Here is a 27,678-nt window from a genome sequence, read left to right as displayed (position 1 = left end):
ACCGCAGGGCAGTGAACAGACATGCTTTGCCCGTACAGGGGAAGGGCCCGGAAGGTCCACTAGGGTTACATGCCCTCAAGAGTGGCTTTTATTTATATAAATACTGAAAAGGACACAAATAAAAGCTGCGGCCTGTGTGGCATAGGTATTGCGGTGGGAGGCAATCTCAACGTTTATTCTCCCATTTTAAATGTTTCTAAGTCTTCCTTCTTGGCAAAGACTTTTCTTCTGTGGTGCCCAAGTATGGAATCAGAAACTGGACACCACCACCAGCTCAGAACCAGTATGAGACATCTTCCCAACACAATAGCTGAAGGTTCAGGCAACAACAGGCCTGATCTTGGCCAAAACACACAAGCCCTGAGATGTTTGAGAGCTTTTAGAAATGGCACACTGGGAATTAAGCCTAAAGAGAGTTCTTAGTTGGGGGGGACCACAAATTTTGACTGTTGTGAACGAAGAAGAGGCAGTGAAACCAGTCAATTTGCATTCTAATTCTAAATTTATTCAACACAGTCCTTTCACTCTACACAAGTACAAACACAACCTTCTCTAAAATGCTACAAAGTTATAAAACTCAAAACAAATTTTATAGTACTGACTGTACAATAAAAGCAAGAAGAGGCAATGTTCACATTGCCAAAGCTAACCTGCAGCATCACTGTGACTAGCAGGTAATAATGGGTGGGTGGGTTCCGCGAGGACCCTGTAGAACTGGCTCGCCAACTTTATAGAGGAACAGAGATTCGGGGACGGAAAGGACAAACTCTATGGAGGAACCCTTAAAAGGGCTGACCCTAGGAGTGATGTGTACTCAGCAGGAAACATGGTCAGGCCCCACACAACAGCAGCTTGGTCCTTTCGGCAGATGTCGGCATGTGTGGCACAGCAGCAGCAAGGGCGTGACCAGGTTGTCTGACTGGTTCTAAGTCATCCGTGGAAACCGGTGTGCTGCTATACGGAGGGCTTGTTTGTCCCAGTTGGCTCTGCTACCAAATGGACTCAATAAGTGGAAGGGGCGAACTTTCTAGCCAGAAAACTACAGGGTACCTTTATGGGCACAGTCCCAAACCAACAGTATCTCTGCAGCCAGAATCCTCCTGCAGAGGAAATATAGAAATCGTTGTTTTCCAAGTCTCCCCTGGTAAGGGATCCTTCCCTACAGATCCTCATTTGGCTAGAGAAAGGACAGAACTGAGCCGGGACATTAAGTTACTGAGGTGGGCATCAGCACTCCTGCTTATCGAGAGGAGTTGGAGCTGGAGCGGCTCCTGTGGCGGCGGCGGCCAGGAGATCGAGACCTCCTACGAACAGGTGACCTGCGTCTTGGGGAGCGAGATCTGCAGGAAGAAAAACCAGGTCAGCCAACAGCAACATCTGCGGGACAAACTGGCCTTCTCTAAGACGATCCTGTTTTTTGTTTACAATCTTATAAACTGTGGCTTCTGTTATGTCTGACCCCAAAGCTCCTCTCCTAGCCACTCCTGTAATCTTTTTCTCTGTCTAACCACCTTGGCTGTCCTGAAACTGGTTCTGTACCAGGCTGGCCTTAAACTCAGAGATCCATCCACCTGCCTCTGCCTCTCTACTGGGAGTAAAGGCATGTGCCATCCTGCCTGGCCCCTCATTATGAAGCACAGACAGTCTCATGGGACCCATGCCAGTTCAGACTCTAGAAGTGGTTCCTTCAGAGGGCCTCATCTGTCTATCAATAACAAATACTTTGACTGTCCTTTCTCTGAGCAGTTCCCAAGTGTTACATACTAACCTGCTTTCTACATTCAGCCCCAAAGAACACAAAGCCATCACAGCCATTCAGGTTTATAAATTATACAAAGAAGAGAGATGGGTTAAGGACAATTCTAAATTGACTCACCTCCTCCTCATCCGTGGGGGTGATCTGCGCCACATGGGAGGTGGTGGGAGCATTCTCCTGGGTGGGCTGAATCGCCGAGGGGGTGGCCGAGGCCATGGTGCCAACACAGCAGTAGCAGTGATCTCCTGGCCATCAATTTGTCCTGTATTAAAAAAAGGACAAAACCATAAATTTTCTAATATTAAAAACTTAACGTCTATCTGTGGAACTCCAGCGTTCAAGAGAAGGTGGAGAGCTATTAATTAGTGTAGGCAACATAGTGATATACTGCCCCAAGATAAAACAGGCCAGGTATGGAGGCCCACACCTTCAGTCCCAGCATCTGAGAAGCAGAGACAGAACAAACAGATCTCTGAGAATTTGTAGCCAGCCTGGTCTATATAGCAAGGTCCAGGTCATACCGGCTAGGGGTATATAAGGAGACCCTGTATCAAAAACAAAACAAAATCCCCACACACCCTAGGCAAGCACAAAGCCAGGTGCTCAGCAAATCAAGGTAGACAATAAGATAACTCCAGAATCACCACAAGAAAAACCCACTATAGGCCATGAGATCTAAAAGAGACACTAACTGAAGACACTGGAACAACTTCCCACAAGACAGACAGCCCACACGAAACTCTGAAGACTGTGTTGATAGCTACCAGGGAGAAGGACCAGCCATGGTACAACGACAAGATATCACAGGGCTTAAAGGCAGAATGGAGGCCCTTGGCAGGGACAGGAAGGTCACATCAGAAGCTGAGCTGTTCTGTTTTTTTTTTTTTTTTTTTTTTGAGACAGGATCTCCCTACATAGCCCTGACTGTCCTGGAACTTACTATGTAGACCAGACCAACCTCAAACTCACAAATCTACTTGCCTCTGCCTCCAAAGTGCTGGGATTAAAGGCATGTGCTACCATACACGGCTCTGAATTTCCCTTTTAAGGATAGGAGGAAACTCAGGCTGGGCTAAAGAAAAGGGACACTTGTTTGAAGACTTCTGCAGCCATCTACATGAACTGATTTCCAAACAAAGGGTTTAGAAACAATTTCAAAAGTAGATACAGCACCACAGGACACAAACCCCAAGAACTTACAAGGTTTCAGAGAGAGAAAAATATCCGGACAGCTAGATATCTATACATCTAAGATTGGTCCCTAGAGCCCAAACCTAGCCGTGTCAACAAAGAACACAGCTCCTACCTTGAGAGTACCCAGAGGCTAATTCAGGTACTCATTTATATTCCAGATGTTTTAACTTAACCACAGCCTAAGCCAGATTCTGGCCCACAGTTGAACCAACTGCAATAAAGAAAGTCACTGCACCAACGGAACACAACAAAACAGTGCGCCATCTAGCTAGTGGCCAGTGAAGGTCACTCTAGAAGTCTCTAGTACCCTGAACTGCTAAGAATCAAAGAATATCCATACTCAAAAGCAATCATTAAAAAGTAACAAGAAGGCTGGAGAGATGGCTCAGCCATTAAAGGCTAGGCTTACAACCACAAACAAGAAATAACAACAAAGCTAGATGTGGTGGCTCACATCTGTAATCCCAGCACTCAGGGAGACAGAGATAGGCGGATCTTTGTGAGCTTCAGGACAGCCTGGTCTACAGGACAGCCAAGGCTACAGAGAGAAACCCTGTCTTGAAAAACAAAAACCACCACAACAAAAAGCAACAATAAAACCTCAACTAAAAACTGTTAAGATATTTGTAAAGTGCAACAGGCTTCTGAGGACTCTAAGGTCCCCCCAACAGATTGAATGCCCAGACATCAATCTGTGCACTGCCGACTTAGTCTTGGCTGCGCATATCCTAGCGTGAAACACACATTCTGCATTCCCTAAAAAGCAGATCTGAAGACAAAATGGAAACTGGCCACCAAAAACTATTCCTAAGTGCTTGTGCTTCAAAACACACCATTAAAGTCTTGATAGACACATTGTGTGTATCATCAGCAAAGCAATCCTGAAAATGCTGGAATGTTGGCAAATTAAAAAGGACACTTAGAAAAGATCCTGTGTAAAAGCCAAATATGTTCTTTGTAAGGAAAGCGTCATTTGATCCACAGGGTTTTAACAGATTGAAAATTTCTTAAAACACTAATATATTCATACTTGGATTTTTCTTTTCAAGAATAGTGAATGCTTCATAAAAACTGCTTTTGGTAAATACACCCCCACTGAGTAAGAACCAAAATGTACAAAGGGCTCCAGCGAGACACAGATACACTTGGGGTAGGAAATCAGATCTCTTTGAGGATAGAGGTGACAGGGCTGAGAGGTCACGGTATCACTCACCTCCATCCATGTGTTTCAATGCCTTCTCCGCTTCATCTGGATTCTCAAATTCCACATATGCATAACCTTTGGATAGATGAGGATGCATCCTTTCTACAGGCATGTCAATCATTTTAATTTTCCCATAAGTAGAAAATATTTCCATGATATGATCCTAGAGAGAGAAAGAAGTCACATCCCTGCTTACCCATCTACTACTTAATGGTCAAAGAGAATTCACTAAGTGCCCAGTAAATCTTTAATAGTATAAAACATTCTGCCCCCTGACAGTACATGTCAGTGGGGCCAAAGTCTCCTGGATATTATAAGTGTAATAATTAAGTCCATTAAGTAAGCAGTGTTCCAGTCAAGTCACGGACCACAGTTCTCACAAGAACTACGTTCTAGGTGTACCTGCTGACAGACACCAGCTTGTCAACTACCAACCCCTAACCTCTGCGGACCTGCGGTTCTTACCTTGGTCACATTCCTGGTGAGCCTCCCAATATGTACTTTGGTGGGTTTAGGTGAAGGGCTTCGCCTTTTCCTTTCCTTTTCATCTCTTTTAGGGGGCTTGGATCTAAGATAACAAAAACACCCAGAAAATTTCAATTTACTCAGAGTATAGTGAGTTTAGGGGTGGAGAGTTCATGGGAAGGTCCAGGATTTGGCCCCAGCACTGAAAAAGGAAAACTATCAGCTGGGTGTAGTGGTATATGACAAACTAACATCCCAGCACCCAGGAGGCCAAGGCAGGAGGATACAAGAGGATACACCTGCATTGCCTAGTGAGATTCTGCCCCAGCAACAAACAGCAAGGTTTCTTCTTAGCTTCCACAGCTTCTAGAAAAGTCTGTTATCAATTCTCCTATATTAACCATAATGGCCACATAGGCTCATATATTTAAATGCTTAGTGATCAGAGAATGGCACTATTTGAAAAGCATTAAAGATACGGTCTTGTTGGAAGAAGTGTGCCACAGGACGTGAGCTCGTTTCAAAAGCCCATGACAGACCCAGTGTCTCGCTCCTCCTGCTGCCTTTGAATAGGATTTCTACATGCTCTCAGCTACTACACCTGCCTGTGTGCCACCATCCTCCCGCCACGAGAATGGACTAAACCTCTGAAACTGTAAGCCACCCCCAATGAAATGCTCTTCTTTGTAAGAATTGTCTTGGTCATATTGTCTTTTCACAGCAACACTAAGACACGATCCCTGATTCAGAAACCAAACTAAGAGCCCCTTCACAGATGTGTGCATTTTACTTTACTCTGTGTCGGCATGTATCTGGGCAACACACACTGAGTCAGAGGACAACTTGTGTGAGTTGCTCCTTCTCAGTATCTTTTCCCCCCCTTTAAGACAGGGTTTCTCTGTGTAGCCATGGCTGTCCTGGACTCACTTTGTAGACCAAGCTGGGCTTGAACTCACAGAGACTGGTCTGCCTCTGCCTACCAGAATGCTGGTATTATAGGCGTGTGCCAGAGTCTACCATGTGTATTCGAAGGATGGGCACTCTGGTTGATGGGCTTGGCAGCAGGCGCTCTTACTGAGACATCCTGTCCACCCCCTAATGCCTTTGAACTCTTGTTTATTCATCTTTTTATTTATTATGTATACAGTATTCTGCCTGCATATGTACCTGCAGGCAGGCCAGAAGACGGCACCAGACCTCATTATTGATAGTTACGCGCTACCATGCAGGTACTGGGAATTGAACTCAGGATCTTTGGAAGAACAACCACTGCTCTTAACCTCTAAGCCATCTCTCCAGTCCTTATTTATCTCTTTGAGGCAAGTTCACACGCAGCCCAGCATGGCCTCAAATTTCTGACCACCCTGCTACAAACACTGAGTGCTAGGATTCTGGGCATGCACAGCTACACTTCACTTTGATAATTAAATAAAAACCACATCTACTTATGTACTTGTGTGCTACAGTGCATCAATCAGTGGGAGTTATCACATGCCACCACATGGGTCCTGGGGATTGAACTCAGGTTGTCATAAGCTTGGCAGCAAACACCTTTACTGCCAAGCCATCTTATCAGCTCCTAATCTACTTTTCTAATAACTATGGTTATGAGCAGGCTAATCTGGACTCACTTGGAGCGGGAACGCCGCCTGTTGTCATGCCGACGCCGAGAAGGGCTTGGGGAGCCAGAGGAGCTGCTAGAACTGGAGCTTCGGGAGGTGCTCGAACTTCCCGAGCGGCTGGATGCAGAGGATGAGCTAGAGCCACTGCTTGAGCCTGTGCTGGTGCTGGAGCCTGAGCTGGAGGTTGAGCTGGACCGAGACCTGAGGACAAGGTGGCAGCGTCACAGAGTCAATGAGCAAGAGTCACCCTTCTCCACAGAAGACTGCCCAGTAGAGGACACAGCACTTCTGGTTCTTTCAGCCTCATCGCTTTCATCAGCAATGACATGCATTGCGTGGTGACAGGAAACACAGGCAGCTGTCACCTACACAGAACCCTTGACTTTACAATGGGGAAAAGGAGGAGTCTAGCAAGTCAGTTCACCGCCTCAGCCGTCACAGGGCTGCAGACAGGCTCAACAGGTAACAGCACTTTCAGAGGGCCCAGGCTTGGTTCCAGCACCCAAATGGCAGCTCACAATTGCCTGTGACTCCAGTTTCAGCGGTCACAATGTCCTTTGCTGGTCTCTGTGGGAGCCAGGCACACCGTTTTATATATACATGCAGCCGAAAGTCTTATACGAAAGAGAGAGAAAGGCTCTAGACCAAAGCCTTCAACTCATACATCCTCTAAACATCCCATTTCTTAGTACCATAAAAGTTCATACCCATAAACATCGCAAACTATACAGCAAGATCATATATCATATATAATGAGATGAAACTCAAAACCAGAATGTCGTAACTTAGGATCTTATCAACAACTCTAGGGTCTGGTTGTTTTCAAAGCAGTCAAGAAAAACTATATAGACTTCCCTTGGCCAACCAGCTCAATTTATTTGGCAAACCCTAAGTACCAATGAAACCTCACCTCAAAAAACAAGGTGGACAGCTCCTAGGGAATGACACCTGTTGTACAGCCAAACTGCTGTCATTCTCAGTTCAACTGGCCTGCTCAAAAGATCATCACAGCTGGGCTTGTCTCTCTTGGAAGAAGGGAGAGGGCCAAGAGATCCTCACTGGGATACCCAGTGACCCCTATAACTGTAGTATGCTATTCTGCCCTAACTGCGCACGGCCTCAGGTCTCAGGCAAACAAAGGCTTTAAGCAGTGGATTATGAGAAGGAACTCCATCTACACAACACAGGGGGGTTATGCATACTCCTGCCAGTGCCCTAACCCCTGCACTGTAAGCCTAGTAACACTCCTCAGTCATCTAAATGAGCCTTAGCTTGACGGCAGGACATCCTTACAAGAAGCAACTTAACACCCAAGGCTGAACACACGTGTCAACCCCCACAAGAGAAGAGAGAAACCCCAAGAGAGAAGCCCCAGCGGGCTTCATTCACAGTAAAGGAAGACACACGGTTGCAGCCGTGCTCTCTGCCCCACCTGGTACTGCTGCTCCCACTTGAAGCACTGCGTCTCTTCCGGGTCTTATCCCTGCCACGATCCTTCTCACTCGACTCTTTAGTGGCCCCTTTATCCTTAGAGCGATCCTTGGACTTCTCGTCAGAGCGGTCCTTGCGTTTGGTGGGAGAAGGAGCCCTGCATGGTGAGGAAGAAGGTGAGGTTGCAAGCTCCCCTAACCAAACCCGGAGATAGCACAACCCAGTAGTGGGGTCCAAAAGGATTCTTACAAAACTCCCAGGTCATCACAGAGCAAAATGATCTGTGAATTAGGACGCTCACTGTGGAACACAAAAATATCCCTTCTCTGAGGGTCCCTAAATAGCAAGCACCCCCAAAATAGCACTAGAAAAATCTTACAGAGGATTACCTAGTGCTGGACTTTTTATTATTTTCTTTGACTCCTAGCAAGCTCTTCTTTTTCACTCCTGATAAATCCATTCTCCCCTTCTGAGGTGTTCAAAGCAGCAATGTCGGCCTCACTTATCTGAACTCTCACTTCTAACTTGAGTCTGAGAAACGATCCCTAATCGATTGCAATTTACGCCAAAGAGCAGCCTAGTAACAAGATAAAAGGATTTAAATAGAGTAAACGAATTGACAAAGCATCAAATCTATTTTGCAACAAAAAGTTGAGCACACAAGAAGGAAGCAAGAGTCCACAGCCTGTACAACAGGGGACAACCCTCATTTCCTCATGGAGGATTTTTCTACCTCCATGAGGCCACCTTAGTTTATCTCTTTTTAATTAGAAAAATATAAAATTTATTACACCTCTAAGGTACAGGAGCATTGATTCTGCACTTTCCTTAATGAGATGGGGTGGTAACTGTGCCTATCATTGTTATTTTAGAGCCTGCACCACACTACGGTAGCAAGTCTGATGAGCCACCTGTAGATGGCTTGCAAAATACCAAAAAGGCTTCAGGAGAAAAACTCAATTTGTAGATCAACTAACAGGCTCAGATTTATCTTATTGCCGTAATTTTCTTTGGGGATACACTGAGTGATGACTAGATATCATTTTGAGAGTGACAAGCACCAAAACATTACTCAACACAAATGGACAACACCACAGAAGAGCATTAAAATGGGACCCAAAGCAAGGCATGGGGTGGACACCTTTAATCCCAGCATTTGGAAGGCAGGGCAGGCTGATATAAAGCCAGTTCTAGGACAGGCAAAGCCACACAAAGATACCCCTGTCTTGGGGGGGGGGGGGAGCAAGAAAAAGATTGTCAGGTAGGTAAATTATAAAGCAAATAAGCAGCAAATATGACTTGTTGGATCTAGGCAGCAGTACGGTAGTCACAACTATTTTTTTCTGCATCCTGAAACTTTTGGAATGGGCCGTTAAGGGTTTGGGTTTAACAATAACTCAAAGAGAAACCACTAATTCTTTCCATGCCCCCTTCTCAGGGAGCAAAATACAAGCAACAGCATCATGATACATCTGAACTCTCCTTTCTCACCTTCCTCAACTGTAACCAAGAAAGAACACACCACTTCAGTGGTTCTGATTTCAGAGACAGGGGCACTCCTAAATGGCACTGAGTAGACATTTAGCCCGAGAGAAGAGCACTGGCTTTTGACAAAAGAAGATGGCAAATGATTACCTATATAGCTCCTTTCCAGGGCCATAAAATCTTTTCAAGCTCCCGCCGCCCCCCCCCCCCAAAAAAAACATACTATAACACACAATAGGGAACATCAGTAACTCATGGTCTGGTGTCACCTTAGCCATGGCACTTGGCACTCATTCTTTTATATATTTATTTATTGTTTTGAGACAGGATCTCTCTATTGCATAAGCCTGGCTGTCCTGGAACTCCCTAGGTAGGCCAGGCTGGACTACAACAGAGCCCTGCCTCCTCTTGAATGTAGGGATTAAAAAATTATTTATTAAAGATAGGACTCTATCCCAGGCTGGCCTCTGGGCTATGTAGGAGAGGACTTTTGATTTTCCTGTCCCCACCTGTGATTATTGGCTTTATATGTGGGGCTGGAGATTGAAACCAGGGCTTCATGCACAATGGGGCAAAAGAAAACTACTAACTGAGCTATTTCTAGAGCTTCACCTTTCCTGACAATTAGTTCCCAAAAGCCTTAGCTAAATCAATCTATAAATCTGTCAAGGCACTGAGCTCACTGATAAATGAAATTTGAGGAGTTATTTCTTCACATCTGGAAACTATACGCACACAAACTGTCACCTCATTTGTTACACTCTTTCTGAATGCTTAATAAAGCCCATTAACAGCTCGCCCCACTTTCGGGTGAGATCGCTGTCCAGTAAGAGTGTGAACCATGAACCCCTCAATTTCCTTGCAGCTACATCACGAAAAAATTGGTGACCTCTTCCTTTGTAGTGCTGGGGAACGAACCTCAGCCTGAAAAAGGAGGAGTGTGCACGCCTTTAATCTTGGCACTTAGGCGGCGGAGGCAGGAGGCTCCGAGTGCAAAGAACAGCTTTCTGTACCAAGTCATTTAAATCTGGTTACATACTTTAGTTTGGGTTGCTACCCACTCGTTCCATAACTACCAGGAAGAGAGAGACTGCCCTGTGCACCCCCACCACAACCTGTCAGAATGTACTTTATGAAACAAGCAGAACCCGGTATTTTTAAACAGTCTATAAATTATAAACCAAAGAGTAATCGAACACTTTGCTGGGTGTGGTCGAGTGCTAGAAAGCAAAGGTGAGGTTCTCTGTTCACACAAGTTCAGGTAACAGCTCAGGACCATGGTCAACCTCTCCCATCCTCCGGAAAGGTGTGCGTCCAACAGCCAGAGAGAGGAGAAAACAATTAGTTAAATCTCGAGCAGAGGGCGTTTCGGCAATCTTCAAAGCACTCTACATATAAAAGCACATTTGAGACACAGCCTACGAAATACACAAGTTAGAAAAAGAAAGCCTACACTTCTCTCTACAATCAACCGTAACCTTCCCATACTCTCCCTTTGAGCTCGGTAACCGTCCTCAGTCCACGCTGGGCCGGACTGAGAAGCGCACACAGGAGTTCGATAAACACTCGTGGAAAGAGATCGAAAAGGGCTCACAATCTGCTCCAAACATCGACCTCGCCTCCCCACCCCTTTCTCCACTCACTACTCAGGTAGAGCCCGGCGTGGCGAGTCTAGGTCTCCAGCCAGACAAGAAAGCAAGAGGCGACGCTCGTAGCTGCTGGAGTCCTGCAGGCTAAACGGGTGGCCGCCAAGCGAGCGACGCGGGATCGCCCTTCCGTCCGCGACCGCCTCGACCACTTCCGGGCCGCGGCCTCGACGCCTCCCACTCGGCCCGACCTGAACCACTCTCTCTTTCTTCGGGCTCTGCGCCTCGCAGGCGGGCCTCCACCACACTACAGGGCTGCGGAACGCAACCGGATCCACGATGCTCCCCACCTAGTCTGGCAGAAGGTCCCCGAAGGTCGGATGCGGCCGGATTCCTTCCCCAACTTACATCTTCCCGAGGCTGCCACCACCTCCCGCTCTTCTCACACCCGGACGCCGGCGCAACTCTGTCGTCAGAGTTGAAAAGCGGGAAGACGCGGCTGTCGCGCAGCGATGACGTACAGCGTCTCAACCAATGGCCGCGAGAGGCGGAGACTTAGCGGCCAGCGACTGTTTGTAGAAGTGTTGTCTCGTTTACTTTTTTTTCCCGAGTCGGGGCTAGGCTAAGCTTGCTGGGACTCGTTTTGCGCGTCGGGGGCTGCGCCCTTCGGCACCTAGAGGATCTGTGCGTTTGGAGCTACTCGAGTTGCTTCCCTACTGCCTCTGACGCCTTTAGGGCCTAAGGCTATGGCGCCCTGTTGAGGCGCTGAGGGTCAAAGCAAAGCCGGGCTGTTCTCTAGTGGCAGGATGGTTCAGATGGTGGATGCTTGTAGCACAGTGGTGAGCGTGTAGACGCGGTCTCTGTGCTTGGTGGGATTCAGTCTACTGGGGGCGGTGGGAGGCCAGTGAGGCCAGAACGAAAGGAAGGAATTTGAGGAAATGTTGAAGACAGGGTGCAGTAGGGGAGGCTTCTCCAAGGTGACTTTTCTGGAAAAGGGTGGGGCAGAGGGAACAGCAAAGGCGTTCAGGCTCGCTGGGAGGAGAAAAGGGACGCCAGCCTGGGCGAGGGTAACTGCCTTCATTTCAAGGACACAGCGGTCCTGGTCCTTGCACGAGGCTGCAGAGTAGCGCTCTCCGTGGTGTCCCCCGCCTCCCACTCTGCCTGGCACGTTCATTGCTCTGCGGTTATACGTGGAAGGAAAGGATACGCACACAGTCCCTGCGGTTATCTAGACAGGTTTGAGGCAGCAAGGAAGAAAGGAACAGATCTTTAGGAGGAAGGAACAAAGGTGACTTAGATTTGGATTACATATTGCAGTGAAAGACAGGAAAGTGGCCAATATGCATATTGGACCCTACTCCCGGGAGTAGGGTCCAAGGAGCTGACACAGGACAGCCAGGAAGAGGTGCCTGCTCCCCAGAGGCATCAGTTCATTTGGGGTGCTGTGGTTAGCAGGTCCAGTCCGGTGTGGTACTCTTGTTGGTTTTAAGATTATTTGGTTTGGCTCAGTGGCCTGTAATCCCAGCACTGCGGGAGGCAGAGGCAGGCGGATCTCTGAATTCAAGGCCAGCCTGATCTACAAAATGAGTCCAGGACAGCGAAGGCTACACAGAGAACCCCTGTCTCAAACAAACAAACAAACAAAAAAACCCGAAAGAAACTGAATGCTTTGTAGTCAATTTGGTGCTGAAAACTTGGAGGATTCCTAATCTGCAGCACAAGTTGGAAGGAAGGCTGGACCACCTGGGCAGCCACTGGAAAGTGCTGATTTCATTTAGGGGGTCCTTCCCACTTCACTTAACATAATCACAGAAATCCCTCACAGGTGTGCCCAGAGGCCTGCCTCTTGGTTAATTCTAAATTCAATCAAGTTAGCAACTAAGATTAACCTGAGGGCTTCAGCCTGTTCTTTAGAGAAAGGGCCCTTGCGGCTCTTCAATGGGGTAGTGCTGGTCAATCAGGCAGCACATCTGTAATTTTAGAGGAGTCTGTGATTTAGAGAGGCTTCCGGAGGCCTCAAATCCAGAGCTTTGTGTCCAGCACTGACAACCTAGAGACCTGGTGACCCCACCATGCCTGGTAGGGTGAGGACAGAACAAGTTGGGCTAACAGCCTCTCCCATGCTTTCCCCCTAATGTTCAAAATAATTTAATTTGGCATGCTTATAAGCTTTAACACGTTTTATATTAAATCTAAAAAGCATGGTTTACTCAGATGCTTTGATAAAATTTGTTGCTAAATATTATGGATTTTTATAATCAACTGTAGTATCAGCTGTTGTGCTCTGAAAGCCAACCATCCTGGCTTTTAGCATTTTGAAGATAGCAAAAAACTTTAAGAAGGATTGTAACAATCTCAGGACCCCTTTCTTTTGAGAGTCCTAGCATTTCTTATTCCAGTCTGTTGCTAACCTTCTGAGGCCAAGATGGCTAAGGGCCACCGAGCTAGGATTTCCAGGACCCAGGGCATCCTTGGCCCTGGTTTGCTGGAGGAAATGTGAGTAGCTGGCCACAGTAGAGGGGTGATGTGAGCCCTGGCCAGTATTCTGAGTTCCCTTCCTTCCCTTCTCAAGGTTCAAAGTCAGTCAAATCTACAGAGTGAATTCCAGGACAGCCAGGACTGTTACACAGAGAAACACTATCTGGAAAAACAAAATCTGGAGACCGTCTTGTCACTACATTCCAATTGGTGGTTTACAGGGGTGTGTCATCCTATCCAGCAGCCCTTTCTCTTCAGTCCTAGACAAGCAGTGAAGGGCTTGGCTGCAGGCTTGCCCACATTGAGGCTTCCCCCACTCTTATATCCTAACCAACAAGTTCTGCATACCCTGACACTATTCCAGTCGAGCCACTGTTTTGGGCATATAACAGAAGAAACGCAGTGGCTGTCCCACAGGACTTGCTCTTGGACCCATGGGAACTGGATCAGGTCGTGGGGAGCAGAGCCTTGTCTCCTGGGTTCCCTGGAAGAACTAGGCATGGAGGTAGAGCAGCCATCTGAAAGAGGTTGGCCCTTACTGGTCCGGAAGGGAATGAACATGGAAGGACAGGCTAGACTACTGTCTCAGAAGCTCCTTTCTTTGATATTCCTCCAAACTGCATGAGCCAATGAGTAAACCACAAAGCAAGTGAGCCAACAAGCAGCATTCCTCCAAGGTTTCTAAGAGTTCCTGCCCTGACCTCCTTTAATGATGGATTGTGACTCTGAAGAGTAAGCCAGAAAGATCCCATCTCCTAAACTGCTTTTAATCGGAGTATTTCATCATGTATGGAAAGGAAACTAGGAAAATTTTCCTAAAAGCATTTTGGCTGCTACAATCCGCATGAAAGCCCTCTGCTGGCAGCTTTCCCCTGCCTGTCCCTGAGAGGATGGCTAGCCTCCATGTGTACTGAAGCAGCCGTATTTTATGGGTATACATCATATAGCTTGTTCATCCAGACCTAAACACCTTTCTGCATGCTTTAAAACAATGTGGGGGTGGGGGAGATGAGAAGGAAAGAAAAATCACTAACACACTTTTTTTTAAAAAACTCACGCTGGGGGCTGGAGAGATGGCTCAGAGGTTAAGAACACTGGCTGTTCTTCCAAAGGTCCTGAGTTCAATTCCCAGCAACCACATGGGGTTCACAATCATCTATAATGAGATCTGGTGCACAGACACACATGCAGGCAGAATGTGATATAATTAATAAATAAATCTTAAAAAAAAAAACCCACTCTGTAGACCAGGCTGGCCCTGAATTCAGAGATCCACCTGCCTCTGCCTCTGGAGTGCTGGGATTAAAGGAGTATGCTACCACACTTGGCTTTTGAAGTTGTGTGTGTGTTTTGAGACAGGTTCTATGTAGCCTTGGCTGCCCCCGAACGAACTCATATAGAACTTCACCTGCCTCTGCCTCCTGAGAGCTGGGATTAAAACATATCCAGTTCTGAAGACTTTTTAAAGGAATGAGTACTATGGAAACTATTTGAAGTTCCTATAAATGTTCAGAGATGGTTAAAAACATTGTTGCTTAGTGTGGTGGCCTATGCCTTTAATCCCACTATTTGGGAGGCTGAAGCAGGCTACACAGTGAGGTTTTGTCTCAAAACAATAAGGGGACTGGAGCAGAGGCTCAGTAGTTAAGAGCACTTAGTGGAGGACCAGGTTTGGTTTCCAGCACCCACATGGTGATTCACAACCATCTATAACTCGAGTTCCAGGTGATGCAATGCCCTCTTCTGACCATTGAGGGAACCATGCACAGAATGAGGCACATAGACATACATGTGGGCAAAACTCATACACATGAATAAATATTGGAAAAAAAAACCAATAGCAAAACCCCAACAAAACTGTCTCAAAGTGATGACATAGTATGGTTAATCTCAATGGTCAGTTTGATGAGATTTAGAATCTCCTAGGAGATGGCCTCTGGGCATGTCTGGAGGAGTCTCTCAGTCAGGGTAACTGAAGCGGGGAGGCTGACCCACTGTGGGTGGCACCATCCCCTCAGATCCTGGACTAATTTTAAGGCAAGAAGACAGAGGTGAGCTGAGCACAAGCAGTTGTTGCTCTCAACTCTTTTTTTTTTTTTAATAATTATTTTATTTTATGTGCATTAGTGTGAAGGTGTCAGATCCCTTGGAACTGGAGTTACAGACAGTTGTGAGCTGCCATGTGGGTGCTGGGAATTGAACCCAGGTCCTTTGGAAGAGCAGATGGTGCTCTTAACCACTGAGTCATCTCTCCAGCCCCTGCTTCAACTCTTACTTCCTGAGTACAGATACAACATGACCATCTTCTTCAGGCTGCTGTGACTTCCTTCACTTGAAGGATCACAACCTAGAATTATGAGCTGAAATGAAGTTTCTCCTGTAAGTAGCTGTTATCAGAGGCTTATCACAGAAATAAGAAAAGTCACTAAGACAGAGTGACTATCAACCCCTTATCTCCCATTGCCTGTGTCACTCAGACTGTGATCGTGTCCCTCAGTCTTTCTGGAAACCCAAGAGATGTTCATTCAGCTCTACAGAGGTTCCTGACCATGTCCTGTGACCATGACTTCCAAAAAGCAGTTTTTATGAAACTAATCAATTCTAGAAGGAAGTAAAATGCAGAAATGCTGACTCAGTGTTTCAGAAGACCATAAGAAGCAACGGCACATAAATAAAAAGGAAGTCATGTTGAAGAAACTTTGGTAAATTTTCTGTGCCCATGGGTGATGCTGGAACTCATATTGTCTTCTTGGATGCACATCAGACCCACTTTTCATTTGCCTTTGAGTGTTGTTATGGTCAATGATTACCAACTCAGTGGATTTAGAATCACCACAGTAACAAATGTTTGGGCATGTGAAGGAGTTTCTAGACTGTATTGAGGTGAGACTGACCTCACCTGTGGTTTACTTTTCTCTTCTAGCCCCACTGCCTGCCCATTCCTTGGCAGACTGAGGCACTAGACATGTGGGTGGTGGCATTCCATGGCCCAGGGTCCTGGACTGAAAAGAAGGAAGCAGAGTGATGAGCACCGGCATTTCTGCCTGCAGATGCAGTATAGCTGATCACTCCATGTTCCCAGGCACCACGACTTCTTCCCCATGATGCTGTACCCTTGAATCAGGATCCAAAATACACTCTTAAGTTGCTTTTGTCAGGTATTTTACCACAAGGAAAGTAACCAGTCCATGCCTAACCCTTCATCTCATAGCAGTGAATCCTGTAAGCTCCGATAGGTAAAGTCAATTCCTGCTTTTGTTTGGAACTTGGTATAAGAGTTGTATTTGGGTATGGGACTGTGGAGTAGTGATCCAGTCCCATGACCCTCCTCATATGATATGTATGACTCAAAGACTGGTCATGTCCCCTTAGCCTTTATTTTCTATAGAATCACAATATGCTTAAGTGTATCCTCAAGCGATGATACCACTCAGCCCTGTAGTGGTCCCCGACTGTCCCGTGGCCAGTAACTAAGAAGGCACAGAGCTGGGAATGGAGGACTGTGCTTCAGGCCTGGCCACATCTTTCTTGTGCTGTAGATGCTCTGTCGTATGACATCTGGCTCAGGAGCAGTTCAGTCTGGTGCAGTGCCCACAGCTGAGGGAACACTGACACCCAGGGCCACCTCTGCAGCTGCACTGGGGGCCAAAGGTCTCAGCACCTATTCACAGCCTCTATCTTCCCTTCATGAAGCTATCTGTAACTTTTCTGCTCATTCATGGCAGCCTGGAAGTTCTTGTTGCTCTCAACCCTACTGGCTTGCTTTCTCCTCCCTAGGGGAACTTAGTGTCGTATGTAAACATGGACCTGTCCCTGGGAGCTCTCTGGATTAGCACTGGAAAGAAGCTCAACCCCCCAGGTTAGCTGCAGTACCACCTGGGACAGTTCTCCACGCAAAGCCCCAGGCCTGTCTGTGCGCTGCGGAACAGGGTCTGGGCTGTGGTTCCAGAGTCTGAATTCAGGAGTGGAAGTCTGCATGCTGATCCCTGCCTGCAGGCACTGACAGACACACGTCCATTTTGTGCATATCACCTTGATTTTTGTTTCAGGTCCATCATAGAAAAGAGTGATTAAAAATTAAAGAAAAGAGAAACTGGGAGGGAGAGGGTGCATGGCTGAGCACTGACTCCCCTTCCATGCCTGCTGCTCTGGAGGCAGCAGGGCTCCTCATCGCCCATCCTCAGTGGTGGGGGGCTGCAGGTGCGCAAAGCTCAGAAAGACTTGCTCCAGAGAGATCTGGCTCACAGAGTAATCGTCCACTCCATACTTCTCCTTGGCCTTCTCCAGGATGCCAAAAACCTTTTTGAAACAGAAAAGCTATTGGTAAGAGCCCAGGACTCAGTGGGTGAGGCCTCTGATACTGGGAAGCTAGACCTCACTCTGCCAACTGTTGTCCTAGAGCCCCTGGGGAAGTCACTCCCATGAGGTCAGCCATGCTCCTGGAAATAGGACACTGGCTGTGCAGGGGCAGCAAGGTGAAGCCAAGGCTTTGCTTTCATCTCAAAGCATGACCTTAAGCAAACTGTGTCCCATTTCTGGACCAGTTTCCTTTCATGCAAACATTTTTCTTCCATCTCAGATATTTTACATATAAAACCTCAAAATAGTAGGGTGAGTGGCAGAGGAAAATTAGAATGTGGGTCTAGCCTGAAAAGAACCTGGAATCACCATAGAAAGGGAGCTCTAGAAGTTTCTTCTTAGTCTCTATTAGCCTTTGTGGGATTCTGGGGCCTGCTCTCACCTTGGCCCAGCTGAGGTCACAGCCAGGCAGATGGTAATGGACCATGTCTTGGTGTTCATCTTCTAGGATGCTGCCTGTACAGAAGAGACCATATTTTCATGTAGGTCAGGCTGGGAAGGATGCCCTGGGATCCTTGTCGAGGACCGTTGTATGGCAGCTAACAGGCCCAGACAGTGGTCCAGGCCCCATCCAGTACTATACACACCTGGGAAGGTCAGGTCCACAAATGCCTTAAACTCCTCTAGTACTTCTTGCTTCCCTTCACTCCGGACCTTGGCCTGCAGAGAGTAGCCACTGCCAAACTTGCTTTTGAGGTGTTGTGGGCTGCCCAGGCACTTGAACTGGCCCTGTACCATGATGGCCAGCCGGGTACATAAGGCTTCACACTCCTCCATACTGCGGAAAAGGTAGAGGCCTGAGACAGGAGGCTGATGCCCACCCTCAATGTCAAAGGCTTGTGCAGAGAGGAGGGTATCTGCCCAGACCGGGACATTCCTGGTCCCCCACGCTGAGTGTACCACATGCAGAGCCTGGGAAATGTCCTGGCAGACTCTGTGTTAGGTGCTGCCATATCTTCTCACCTGGCCCCACCCCAGCCACCCATTCTGGGTCTTCCACTGACCCAGAGGGCCAAGCTCTACCTGTGGGAGGTGATGACAATGGCCTTGCCAGACTCACGGGCCCGGGCTACAGTGTCCCAGAGTAGGCGCCGGGCCACGGGGTCCATGCCAGTGGATGGTTCATCCAGGAAGATGACTGCTGGCTCTCCAATGAGGGCAATGCCGGTGCTCAGCTTGCGCTTGTTACCACCGCTGGGGGTGGAAGGGTGACAGGTAGGAGGCAAGATCAATAATTATGAGTACCCTGGCCCACATGCAGTGACTCTAGAGCACCACCCCAAGTTGAGAGAAAAGAGGTGAGTAGTACTGGGAAGCCCTACTGTATAGGGCTGGAGGCCCTAGAGAGAGCTGTGCCAGGGGTCCTTGACGTGACCAGTCAGCCTTCCTCAGCAGGAAATTACAGGAAAGTCCCCTCTTATGGAAAGGTCTGAGTAATGCTATCAAATCCAGTCTGATTCTAGAGCCACCGGCCCTGAGCCCTATGATCAGGAGACCCTGAACTATTTTGAGAAGGACCAGGGCTGATCTCATAGGAACAGAGGCTGAGTAGAAGTCGTACCTGTAAGTCTTGACTAGTTTGTTGGCGTGTGGCTCTAGGAGCAGACCCCTCAGAGTGTTCTCCACACAGGCATCGATGAGGCGCTCTGGGACGCCTCGGAGCCTTGCATACATGGCCAGCATCTCCCTGCCAGTCATGTGGTCCAGCAGTGCATCAAACTGGGGGCAGTAGCCTATCCGCTGCCGCACCTAGGTAAGAACATGGTACAGGAGGGGCGAGCTAGCGAGGCCGTCCCCCCCGAGGACTGCAGGGACCCCTGGCCACGGTGCCGTCCTCCACGCCTGTCCTCACTCTATGTCCTAATGAGTCTGTCCAGCCTTGTTTAAAAAGTTAGTAATGAGGCCCTGGTGGCTGACCACAGCTGAAGCTTTCTGAGCAGCACCCAAGCAGGGACACAGGAAGGACTGGGCTATCTTAGGGAGGCTCCCAAAGGGACTACATGGGCCAGCAAGTGGTCTAGTTGGGACTGATCTATGACAGACAACTGTGAGAGTAGCTATCGTAAGAATGGTTTCATTAGGTGTGGTAGCCTGCCTTTAATCCTAGGCCTTGGGAGGCAGAGGCCCACAAGATCTCTGTGAGTTTGAGGCCAGGTTTACAAAGGGAGTTCCAGGACAGCCAGGGCTGTTACACAGAGAAACCCTGTCTCAAAAAAAAAATGTTTTCATTATTATACAGGTGGTCACCACATAAAACTTTACAGCTGACACATGATCACACACTCATTCATCAGGCATTTAACAAACCTCTCATGTGCTAGGGTCTTTCTTCTCCTAATAAAAGGGGTTCATTGGCAATACTCTTGGAGTGGGCACCACTCCTCAGAGGTGTCACAGCAAGTGCCCATATGCAAGGCTGGATGCACCAGAGTAGGCCTGTCCTGGCTCTGGTATGAACTGGATACCATTTGCACCACTACCATCTGCTGGCTGCAGCAGGTATGCCTAGGTTCTGGGAGTCCACAGATTCCCCTATGGAGATCTAGAGTCTGCTTTTAATTGACTTGAACAATTCTTAGCTTTTGGTTTAGCTCCCCCATATGGTCTCCTTTCCTTCAGGACCTCAGGTTAGAGGTCACCCTTCCCTTCATTTTCAGACCAGATTAGGTCATTGCAAGGTCACTTGTACATACATTTCTAACCCTTCCTAAATTTTTTGTGATGGTCTCTCTGTTTTGGAACTTGCTATATAGAGCATGTTGGTCTTTAGCTCACCTGCCTCCACCTTCTGTGTGCCAGGATTAAAAGTGTGCACTACCATGTCCAGCCATTTCTTTTCTCCCTCCCTGCCACCTCCCAGACAGGGTTTCTCTGTGTAGCCTTGACTGTCGTGGACTCACTTTGTAGACCAGGCTGGCCTCAAACTCACATCCATGATCTGCCTGCCTCGCCTCCCTGAGTGCTGGGATTAAAGGTGTGCACCACCACTCCTGGCTCAGCCACTTTTAATACTTAAACATATTTTTATAATCTTGGCCAGACAACCGAAAATCTTAAATCTAATTTAAGATTTAACCACTGGGTAGTTCACAGTCATTTGTACCTTCAGTTCTAGGATGTCCAACACCCTCTTCTGACTTCCATGGGACCAGGCATGCCCAGAATGTTCATACAGACAGGCAAAAACACTCATACACATAAAATAAATAAGTCTAGATAAAAATCTGAGTTTGTCCATTACTTGAGTGCTTTGTCTGAAAAATTCTGGTCACAGTATTGGCCTGGCTACTTTGCTCATACACCAGAACACACTCTGCAGATCTCAGTCAGCATGAGTCCTCCTTCCAGAGGACTTACTGGCATTCTGGTATCTGGGGATGCCACAGTCTAGCACTCCACTGCCAAGCTTATAACCATACCCTTTCCCTTTTCAGCTCTTGAAAAGCCCTTGCTTGACACACAGGGACCTTCTATATTGTCCCAGGAATTAGGGAACATGAAGGCCGTACCTGATCCATCCTTAATGTGGTTTCTGCCCAATGTGTGAGAACCTGTGGATGGGCCATGGGCTTTCCTTTCCCTCTTATCTTTCTAGGCCTTCAAATCCCTATTTATGTGTCCTAGACACAGAACAGAGACAGCTGAGTTATGGTTTTTTTTGGCCAGCATTTCTTTCTTTTCTACCACCTACCTAAGCCTTGTCCTGTCACTGTCTTATCCTGATGTCCACAAATATTTCTCTGCCTACTGTGAGCCAGAGACAAGTTTACCTGGTCTCCAGGGTAGCCCCTCGTCTTGCCTCTCCAGACCAGCAGGGCATCCCTGTTGCACTCACCTTCCCAATCTCAGAACTGATGCTGTAACCACCAACAAAGGCATCCCCTGAGGTGATGGTCTCCTCCCCAGTCAGCATTTTGAAGGTTGTGGTTTTTCCAGCTCCATTGAAACCCAACAGGCCGAAGCACTCCCCTTTCTGGACTGTAAGGGAAATCCTGTCCACAGCAAGAAGAGGTGCTCGCTGGTCATATACCTGTAAGATGCCGGCCAGAAAGGCCCAAGTGAGGAGGCCTGAGGACAATCCAGGCCCTCTGGCCTCTAGCCCCTACTAGCTTCTGGGGCTTGAGGGCCAGCTGGGTGGTCAGTGGAGGGCTGAGCTTGTGTTACCTTGGAGAGCTCGTTGATGATCAGCGGTGTGTCAAGCACGGAATCCAAGCTGGGGTCCAGGACTCGGCTCCTCTCATCTGCTACATCCTGATCTTCAGGAAGCACTGATGTCCGGTTCTGCAGTTCTGCCTGAATAATTAAAATGAAGACTACACATGTGAATTGCAGCCCCATGGAAGGAGAGATAGGAGCCAATACTGCATGGGAAATTTAATGGGTGTCTCACCCACCCCTCCCTGTCCCTCACATATACACTCTTTCACAAGAGGCAGGTAGTCTTAGGGGCTGAACTTGGTATCTAGGGAGAGAGGTGGTAGTATAGGAACTGTGTAGAACTCAAGGAGAAAGTCATAATTACTGAGTGATGTAAAGAAAGAGGTTTTTAAATTTTATTTATACTTTTTTTAATGTGTATGGTTGTTTTGCTTACATGTATTGTCCATATACCATGTACATACTTAGTGTCTGTGGAGGCCAGAAGAGGCACCAAACCCCATGGAATTGGAATTATAGGCCTGTGTGTGTGTGTGTGTGTGTGTGTGTGCGCTTTGAGACAAAGTTTCTCTATGTAGCCTTGGCTGTTCTGGACTCGCTTTACAGACCGAACTGGCTTCGAACTCACAGCGATCTGCCTGCCTCTGTCTCCTGAGTGCTAGCATTAAAGGCCTGTGCCACCGTGCCCTGTTTTTGTTTTTGTTTTTTAATGCATTTTATGCTGGGTGTGCTGGTGTACGCCTTTAATCCCAGCACTCAGGAGGTAGAGGCGATCAGATCTCTGTGAGTTCAGCCTGGTCTACAAGGCTGGTCTAGGACAGCTAAGGCTACACAGAGAAACCATGTCTCTAAAAACAAAAAACAAAAACACCAAAAATAAAAATGAATTTTGTATGTATGGGTTTTTTTCTTGCACATATATTCGTACACCACATGAACGCAGTGTCTACAAAGGCCAAAAGTGGGCGATGAATTCCTTTGATAGGAAGTTGTGAGTAACTCGTGAGCCACTATATAGGTGTGGGTAGTTGAAGCTGGGTTCTTTGGAAGAACAGCAAGTGCTCAGTAAACTGAGCCATCTCCCCATCCTTCTTTTCTTTTTATTTATTTACTTACAATTATTATTATTATTATTATTTTTGAGACAGTGTTTCTCTGTGTAGTCCTGGCTGTCCTGGAACTTGCCTGTAGACCAGGCTGGCCTCTAACTTTGAGATCTGCCTCTGTCCCCAGACTGTTGGGATCAAAGGCGTGCGGCACCACTGCCTGACTTCTTTTTTTAGGTTAAAATTTTACTGTGTGTGTGTGTGTGTGTGCGCGCGTGCACGTGTGTGAATAGCACACAGAGGTCTGACGTATCAGATACCCCTGCGGCTAGCATTATGGGTAGTTGGTTGTTAGACATCTAACATAGGTGCCAGGAACTGAACTGGAATTCATTGCAAGAGCAGTATGGGGCCTTAACTGCTACACTATTCTTCCTGCCCAAAGGACTTGGTTCTCTATTCCAGGATGAGTTCCAGGGTACAAATTCAAGCTGTCAGGCTTATGTGGCAAGCATTTTTACCCTTTGAAACATCTTGCCAGCCCATCATTTCATTTTCTTTAAAGAGATGTGTGTTGCTATGTTGTCCAGGCTAGCTTCAAACTACCGAGCTCAAATATCCTCTTGCTTTGTCCTCCTGAGTAGCTGAGACTATAGACATACATCACTGCAACTGTCTGGGAAGACTGTGATGTGTGGAGAGAACTCATTTGGGAGACGTTGTAATGTTTCTGAGAAGTCAGGTCAACTCAGGTTAATTGGGATGCCCAATGTGATCCTAACAGCCTTTATTCTTGTTTGTTTATATGAGGGAGGACATAAAGCCATGGAGTGTATTAAAAAAAAAAAAAAGAATGTGTGGGGTAGAGAGGTGGATAAAGATACTTGCTGCCCAACCAGACAACCAACTTCCACCCCTGGGAGTCACACGGTAGGGCAGAATCAATTCCACAGGTCGTCTTCTGACCTCCATACTCACATCTACACATTAATTAAAAATGAACATCTGTGTATATGTGCTAACAAGTAGAGCAGATACCTGTCCAGCTGGTATCTCAAGTGACTCAGGTACTGCCTCTGCTAGCTGCCATAGCATTGGGGTCTCAGGGCTTTTGTCAGACCTTGAAAATAATGAGTGCTGAACCTCCTCCCTGTTCTGTGACAGGGTACATGGATCTGGCCATGCTAGGCAGCCAACACTATGTGCTAGCCTGGAGTGTGTGTGTGAGACAAATGGGAGGGATGCTGAAGGTATATGAGCATCAAGCCTGGGCACAAAGGGAGGCGTCCTTCACTGTCTTAGGCCCACATAGGAGGTGGGGAGCACCCCTCCAGCTTTCCTGAGCTTCCAGAAGCCACTCACCAGAGTCCATCTCCTCCGGAAGGCACATATGAAGGTCCTCAGTCTCCAGAGCAGGTTGGTCTCAATGAGAAAGAGCAGGGTGAGGTAGATGCACCCTGAGGCAGCCATGGAGGTCACAAACTTGCCAACGCCTGGGCTGCTCCAGGCGTAGAAGTTCTCCTGGTAATGGATGTCTGTGCAGGGCAAGGAGCAAGGCTGGGCCACTGGCTGAGTACCTTCTCCCTTCCCAGACCTCAGTACCGTCTTTAGCTCTCTAGGACAGACAAATGTCTAGACCCTCCACCAAGGGCCTATGCTGCAGTTCCTTAAGATGCCTTACGCTTGTCAGTGTAAAACAAGAGCTAGGTACACTCCCGCTCTGGAAGAATCTTGCCATGTGAGGTGTCCCTTCCATAACTGTGGCAGGGGACAAATCACAAACTGCAACCTGGTCTGCTAGTCACACTGCCTTGAGTTGAGACTTGCAGAGAGGTGAAGGTGCCGAAATCACATGCCCTCTTCTAGGCACTCAAGTTTAGAGAAGGGACAAGCATCCACATGCCCTGTCCTAGGGTAATGCTCAGCAACACAGCAGAGAGATGGCACTTTTGCCTGAGGGTGTGCAGGGCTCTGTAGATGTGGCTGCTGAGCTCCCTGCTGATGTGTAAAGGAGACCATTTCAGGTATAAGAAGGCCACATCCCCAAATAGGTCTAACCCTTATTATGTGAGTGTGACTTTGCTAAGAAATGAGACATTTGAAGATGTCAGTAGTCTGTTTTAGAAGCCCCAGGCACCAGGACAGGTGGGAAAGTCGATGCCTAGGTGCAGGCCCAGAACATCTGGGATAAGCAGGGGCAAGGGGCAGATGTGGGACTTGGGGGTGATGCGGATGACATGGCTGATGACTTGAACATGGAACCCTGTGATGGAGCTGAGATGCAATCCCTTCTGTGAGGTACTCAAAAGGTAGAGATCTGGGGCTAGAGAGAAGGGACAGCAGTTAAGAGAACTGGCTTCTCTTCCAGAGTAGGATTCAATTCCAGGTTCAATTCCCAGTACCCATAGAGTGGCTCACGACCAACTGTAAATTCAGTTTCAGGGGCTCTGATGCCCTTTTCTGGCCTCTGGGTACCAAGCATGAAAGTGGTACATAGACAATACATTTAGGCAAAACACCCATATACATAAATTTTTCTAAAAGGTGGAAATTTAATCCAACTGTGGCATTCAAAGATGAGACCTCTGAAAGGTGGTTAGCATTAAATACATTCTACAGGGCAAAGGCTCATAATTGATGCCTGGCTTTACATAAGGCCAGAGGACACACGATTCAACTCATCTCAGGTGTTTGGGCTTCTGTGAGCAAGATGACCATTGCCAGGAGCTGTCCTTTGTCCTCTTTGATGTATAACTTACTCAGCCTCTGATACTGTGCTACAGGGAACAGAAGAGATATTACTCTAAGGCGGTTGGCTGGGCAGGGGGGAAGCTCTGCAAAGAGTGAGCGTGGAGAAGGGGCCGCCTGGACACTCACTGTGCTTCTTGCAGTAGTGGACGGCAACCTGGGAGGAAGTGCAGTATTGCTGGGTCTCGTAGTTCTCATAGAAGCTGTTGACCGCCCTGCCCAGGCAGTGGTTTGGCAGCACCGAGAACACATGATCCAAGGTTCTGGAGAGCTCTTCCAGCTTCACGGCTGTGATGAGGGATAGACAGTTAGTGCTGGCGGACATAATACAGATCCAGGCAGGAAGGGCAGCCCTGGGCGTGGGAGAATGCTGCAGACACCCTCCCCCCACTGTGACTGGCTGAGCAGAAAGGGCTTCTTGGACAAAATGGTTAAGTGCGTGGCCAGTGGTTTAGGGTAGTGGTCAGTCTCCCACCTGGGATGCGCATGATAGTGACCACGATGAAGGTGGCGATGCCCGACAGCATGTTGAATATGGTCAGCCTGGTATACGCTGTGGACGCAGCCGAGAAGAAGAAGCTCAAGAGGTACATGAGGGGGATGATGGCCCAGCTGTACAGCATGAGCAGAAGCAGCAAGTCAGCCATGTGGCCATCCCTCGTGAAGGCGTGCACATCGAAGGCTTGGAATACCACCTGTGTTGGCAGCACAGGTGCGGCAGGTCAGAGCACAGGCAGGTGGGAAGCTCCCCAGGGTCAGAGAAAGGGAGGGTCAGGAGCATTCAATGGTCCTTGGGCTCTGACTGACCATGCCATACCGCCTGGCTCCACAATGGCTGTCACCCTGGGGCCCCTCTGAGTAGTCTCTTGGTCACTGGAGCTAGAACCAGGACATCTAGCCCAGTGCCTGCCTATCAAAGGGCAGGGACTGAATCAGCAAACGCCTGGACAGAATCAGATGCTAGCTGGTCTTCCCTGCTGATAGTGGTTTTGCAAGGGGTGTGCTCCCTGGGTGTGCAGAGTGGGGTCCAGCACACCCCGCACTCACCAGAAGTAGTAGACTGGGAATGAGGAAGGAGATGAAGTCCCACAGCAGAGCAGAAAGCCAGAAAGTAGCCACATGGACACCGCTCACAAATTGAATATGCTTGGCCTGGATGGCCCTCTCTTTGACTGCCAGGATGGAAAATGTGCTGGCCAGAAATGCCATGGCGATGAGCAAATTGAGGGCAATGTCAAATCCCTTCCGGCCCCTGGGGAGGGCAGAGCACAGTGCGTCTGGGTAATGGGAAAGATTGAGCTCTTGGTCATGACCATCCAAATCCATGGACAGTAGCCAAACCACTCAAGGGGAAAAGGAAGAACCACAAAGATGGTAAAATCCCCACTCCCTGAGGATGGCTCCTCCCGGTGTCCTGAGTAACAGAGGCCGCATTCTCCCCTAGGCTTCTTCTACACACTTCTAAGCCACCTGTCGTGTGCACTCAGGGGACACTTGCCCTTGTGTTTGTCATGGTGTCCTCTGGAAACTTCTGCTCTGCCCTGATTACCTCTAGTCAGACCTCACTGTTAAGTTCCTGGACCTCTGTGGCAGATAAATCCCTCCCACTGCATCCTGTGTTCTACAGCTAGTTGACAGCAACACGTTCTGGAAACAGGCTCTGAAGGCTTTGTTTACCCCAGGGCTTACAAATCTTCAGATCATCTTAAATAAATGGTATTGGGAGAAAGAATAGTATCAAGCTAGGTGCAGTGGGACACTGCATTTTGATCCTAGCATTGGGAAGGCAGAAGAGTGGATCTCTGAGTTTTAGGCCAGCCTGGTCTACAGAGTAAGCTTTAGAACAGTTAAAGCTACACACTAAGACTCTGTCTCAAAAAACAAACTAACAAACAAAAAACAAAACAAAGCCAAAAACCAAAACTAAAAACAAGAACTAAACAAAAACTATTTGACAAAGAAAAGAACGGGAAGGCAGGGGAAGGAGGGAGAAGTAAATCCAGAGAATGGAGGAACACTGAAATGCCATGCTGAAACATCATGTGTTATACAATGTTGTTTCTAAGAAATGACCACAACACGAAGTTCTACCAAGACAGAGCAGATGAGCAACTGAGGCCTGAGAGTTGGAGGAGGAGAGTGACTA

General features: G+C 47.8%; 2 protein-coding genes across 5 annotated transcripts in view; both read right to left on the bottom strand.

The window, feature by feature from the left end:
* Positions 1–479: 479 nt before the first annotated feature.
* Positions 480–11,249, bottom strand: Rnps1 (RNA binding protein with serine rich domain 1). Of its 2 annotated transcripts, XM_055604858.1 has the most exons (8): positions 11,152–11,221; positions 8,062–8,249; positions 7,674–7,829; positions 6,251–6,442; positions 4,620–4,722; positions 4,164–4,317; positions 1,877–2,018; positions 480–1,340 (listed from the first exon to the last, which is right to left on the bottom strand). In XM_055604858.1, the coding sequence occupies exons 2-8, from the start codon at positions 8,130–8,132 to the stop codon at positions 1,241–1,243; spliced, it is 918 nt and encodes a 305-aa protein (XP_055460833.1). In that variant the 5' UTR covers positions 8,133–8,249; positions 11,152–11,221; the 3' UTR covers positions 480–1,240. The 2 variants fall into 2 exon arrangements, with proteins under 2 accessions (XP_055460833.1, XP_055460834.1); XM_055604859.1 differs by lacking the exon at positions 8,062–8,249 and having other exon boundaries at positions 11,152–11,249.
* A 5,330-nt stretch (positions 11,250–16,579) lies between these two features.
* Positions 16,580–27,678, bottom strand: part of LOC129674691 (phospholipid-transporting ATPase ABCA3) — a 53,358-nt gene continuing 42,259 nt past the window's right edge. For all 3 annotated transcript variants that reach the window (XM_055604838.1, XM_055604837.1, XM_055604839.1), the window contains 11 exons: positions 26,580–26,784; positions 26,008–26,227; positions 25,662–25,820; positions 24,147–24,319; positions 21,745–21,873; positions 21,416–21,610; positions 19,142–19,329; positions 18,604–18,774; positions 18,168–18,358; positions 17,963–18,036; positions 16,580–17,520 (listed from right to left, as the gene is read on the bottom strand). In XM_055604838.1, coding sequence (XP_055460813.1) covers positions 17,389–17,520; positions 17,963–18,036; positions 18,168–18,358; positions 18,604–18,774; positions 19,142–19,329; positions 21,416–21,610; positions 21,745–21,873; positions 24,147–24,319; positions 25,662–25,820; positions 26,008–26,227; positions 26,580–26,784 — 1,837 coding nt within the window. In that variant the 3' untranslated portion in view covers positions 16,580–17,388. The remainder of the gene's footprint in view (positions 17,521–17,962; positions 18,037–18,167; positions 18,359–18,603; positions 18,775–19,141; positions 19,330–21,415; positions 21,611–21,744; positions 21,874–24,146; positions 24,320–25,661; positions 25,821–26,007; positions 26,228–26,579; positions 26,785–27,678) is intronic.

Source organism: Psammomys obesus, unplaced genomic scaffold (assembly GCF_907164565.1).
Source record: "Psammomys obesus unplaced genomic scaffold, mPsaObe1.curated_primary_1811, whole genome shotgun sequence".
In the NCBI taxonomy this organism is placed as follows: domain Eukaryota; kingdom Metazoa; phylum Chordata; class Mammalia; order Rodentia; family Muridae; genus Psammomys; species Psammomys obesus.
Note: the sequence above shows the minus strand (reverse complement) of the source record. Positions and strands in the feature narration are given on the sequence as shown.

Bases quoted from the DNA above. Each gene is read 5' to 3' on its own strand.
- Rnps1 (XM_055604858.1), bottom strand. From the start codon at position 8,132: ATGGATTTATCAGGAGTGAAAAAGAAGAGCTTGCTAGGAGTCAAAGAA. The intron at 4,318-4,619 runs GTAAGAACCGCA...TTCTCTCTCTAG, and splicing joins TCACCAGGAATGTGACCAAG to GATCATATCATGGAAATATT. The intron at 2,019-4,163 runs GTGAGTGATACC...TTTTTAATACAG, and splicing joins ATTGAAACACATGGATGGAG to GACAAATTGATGGCCAGGAG.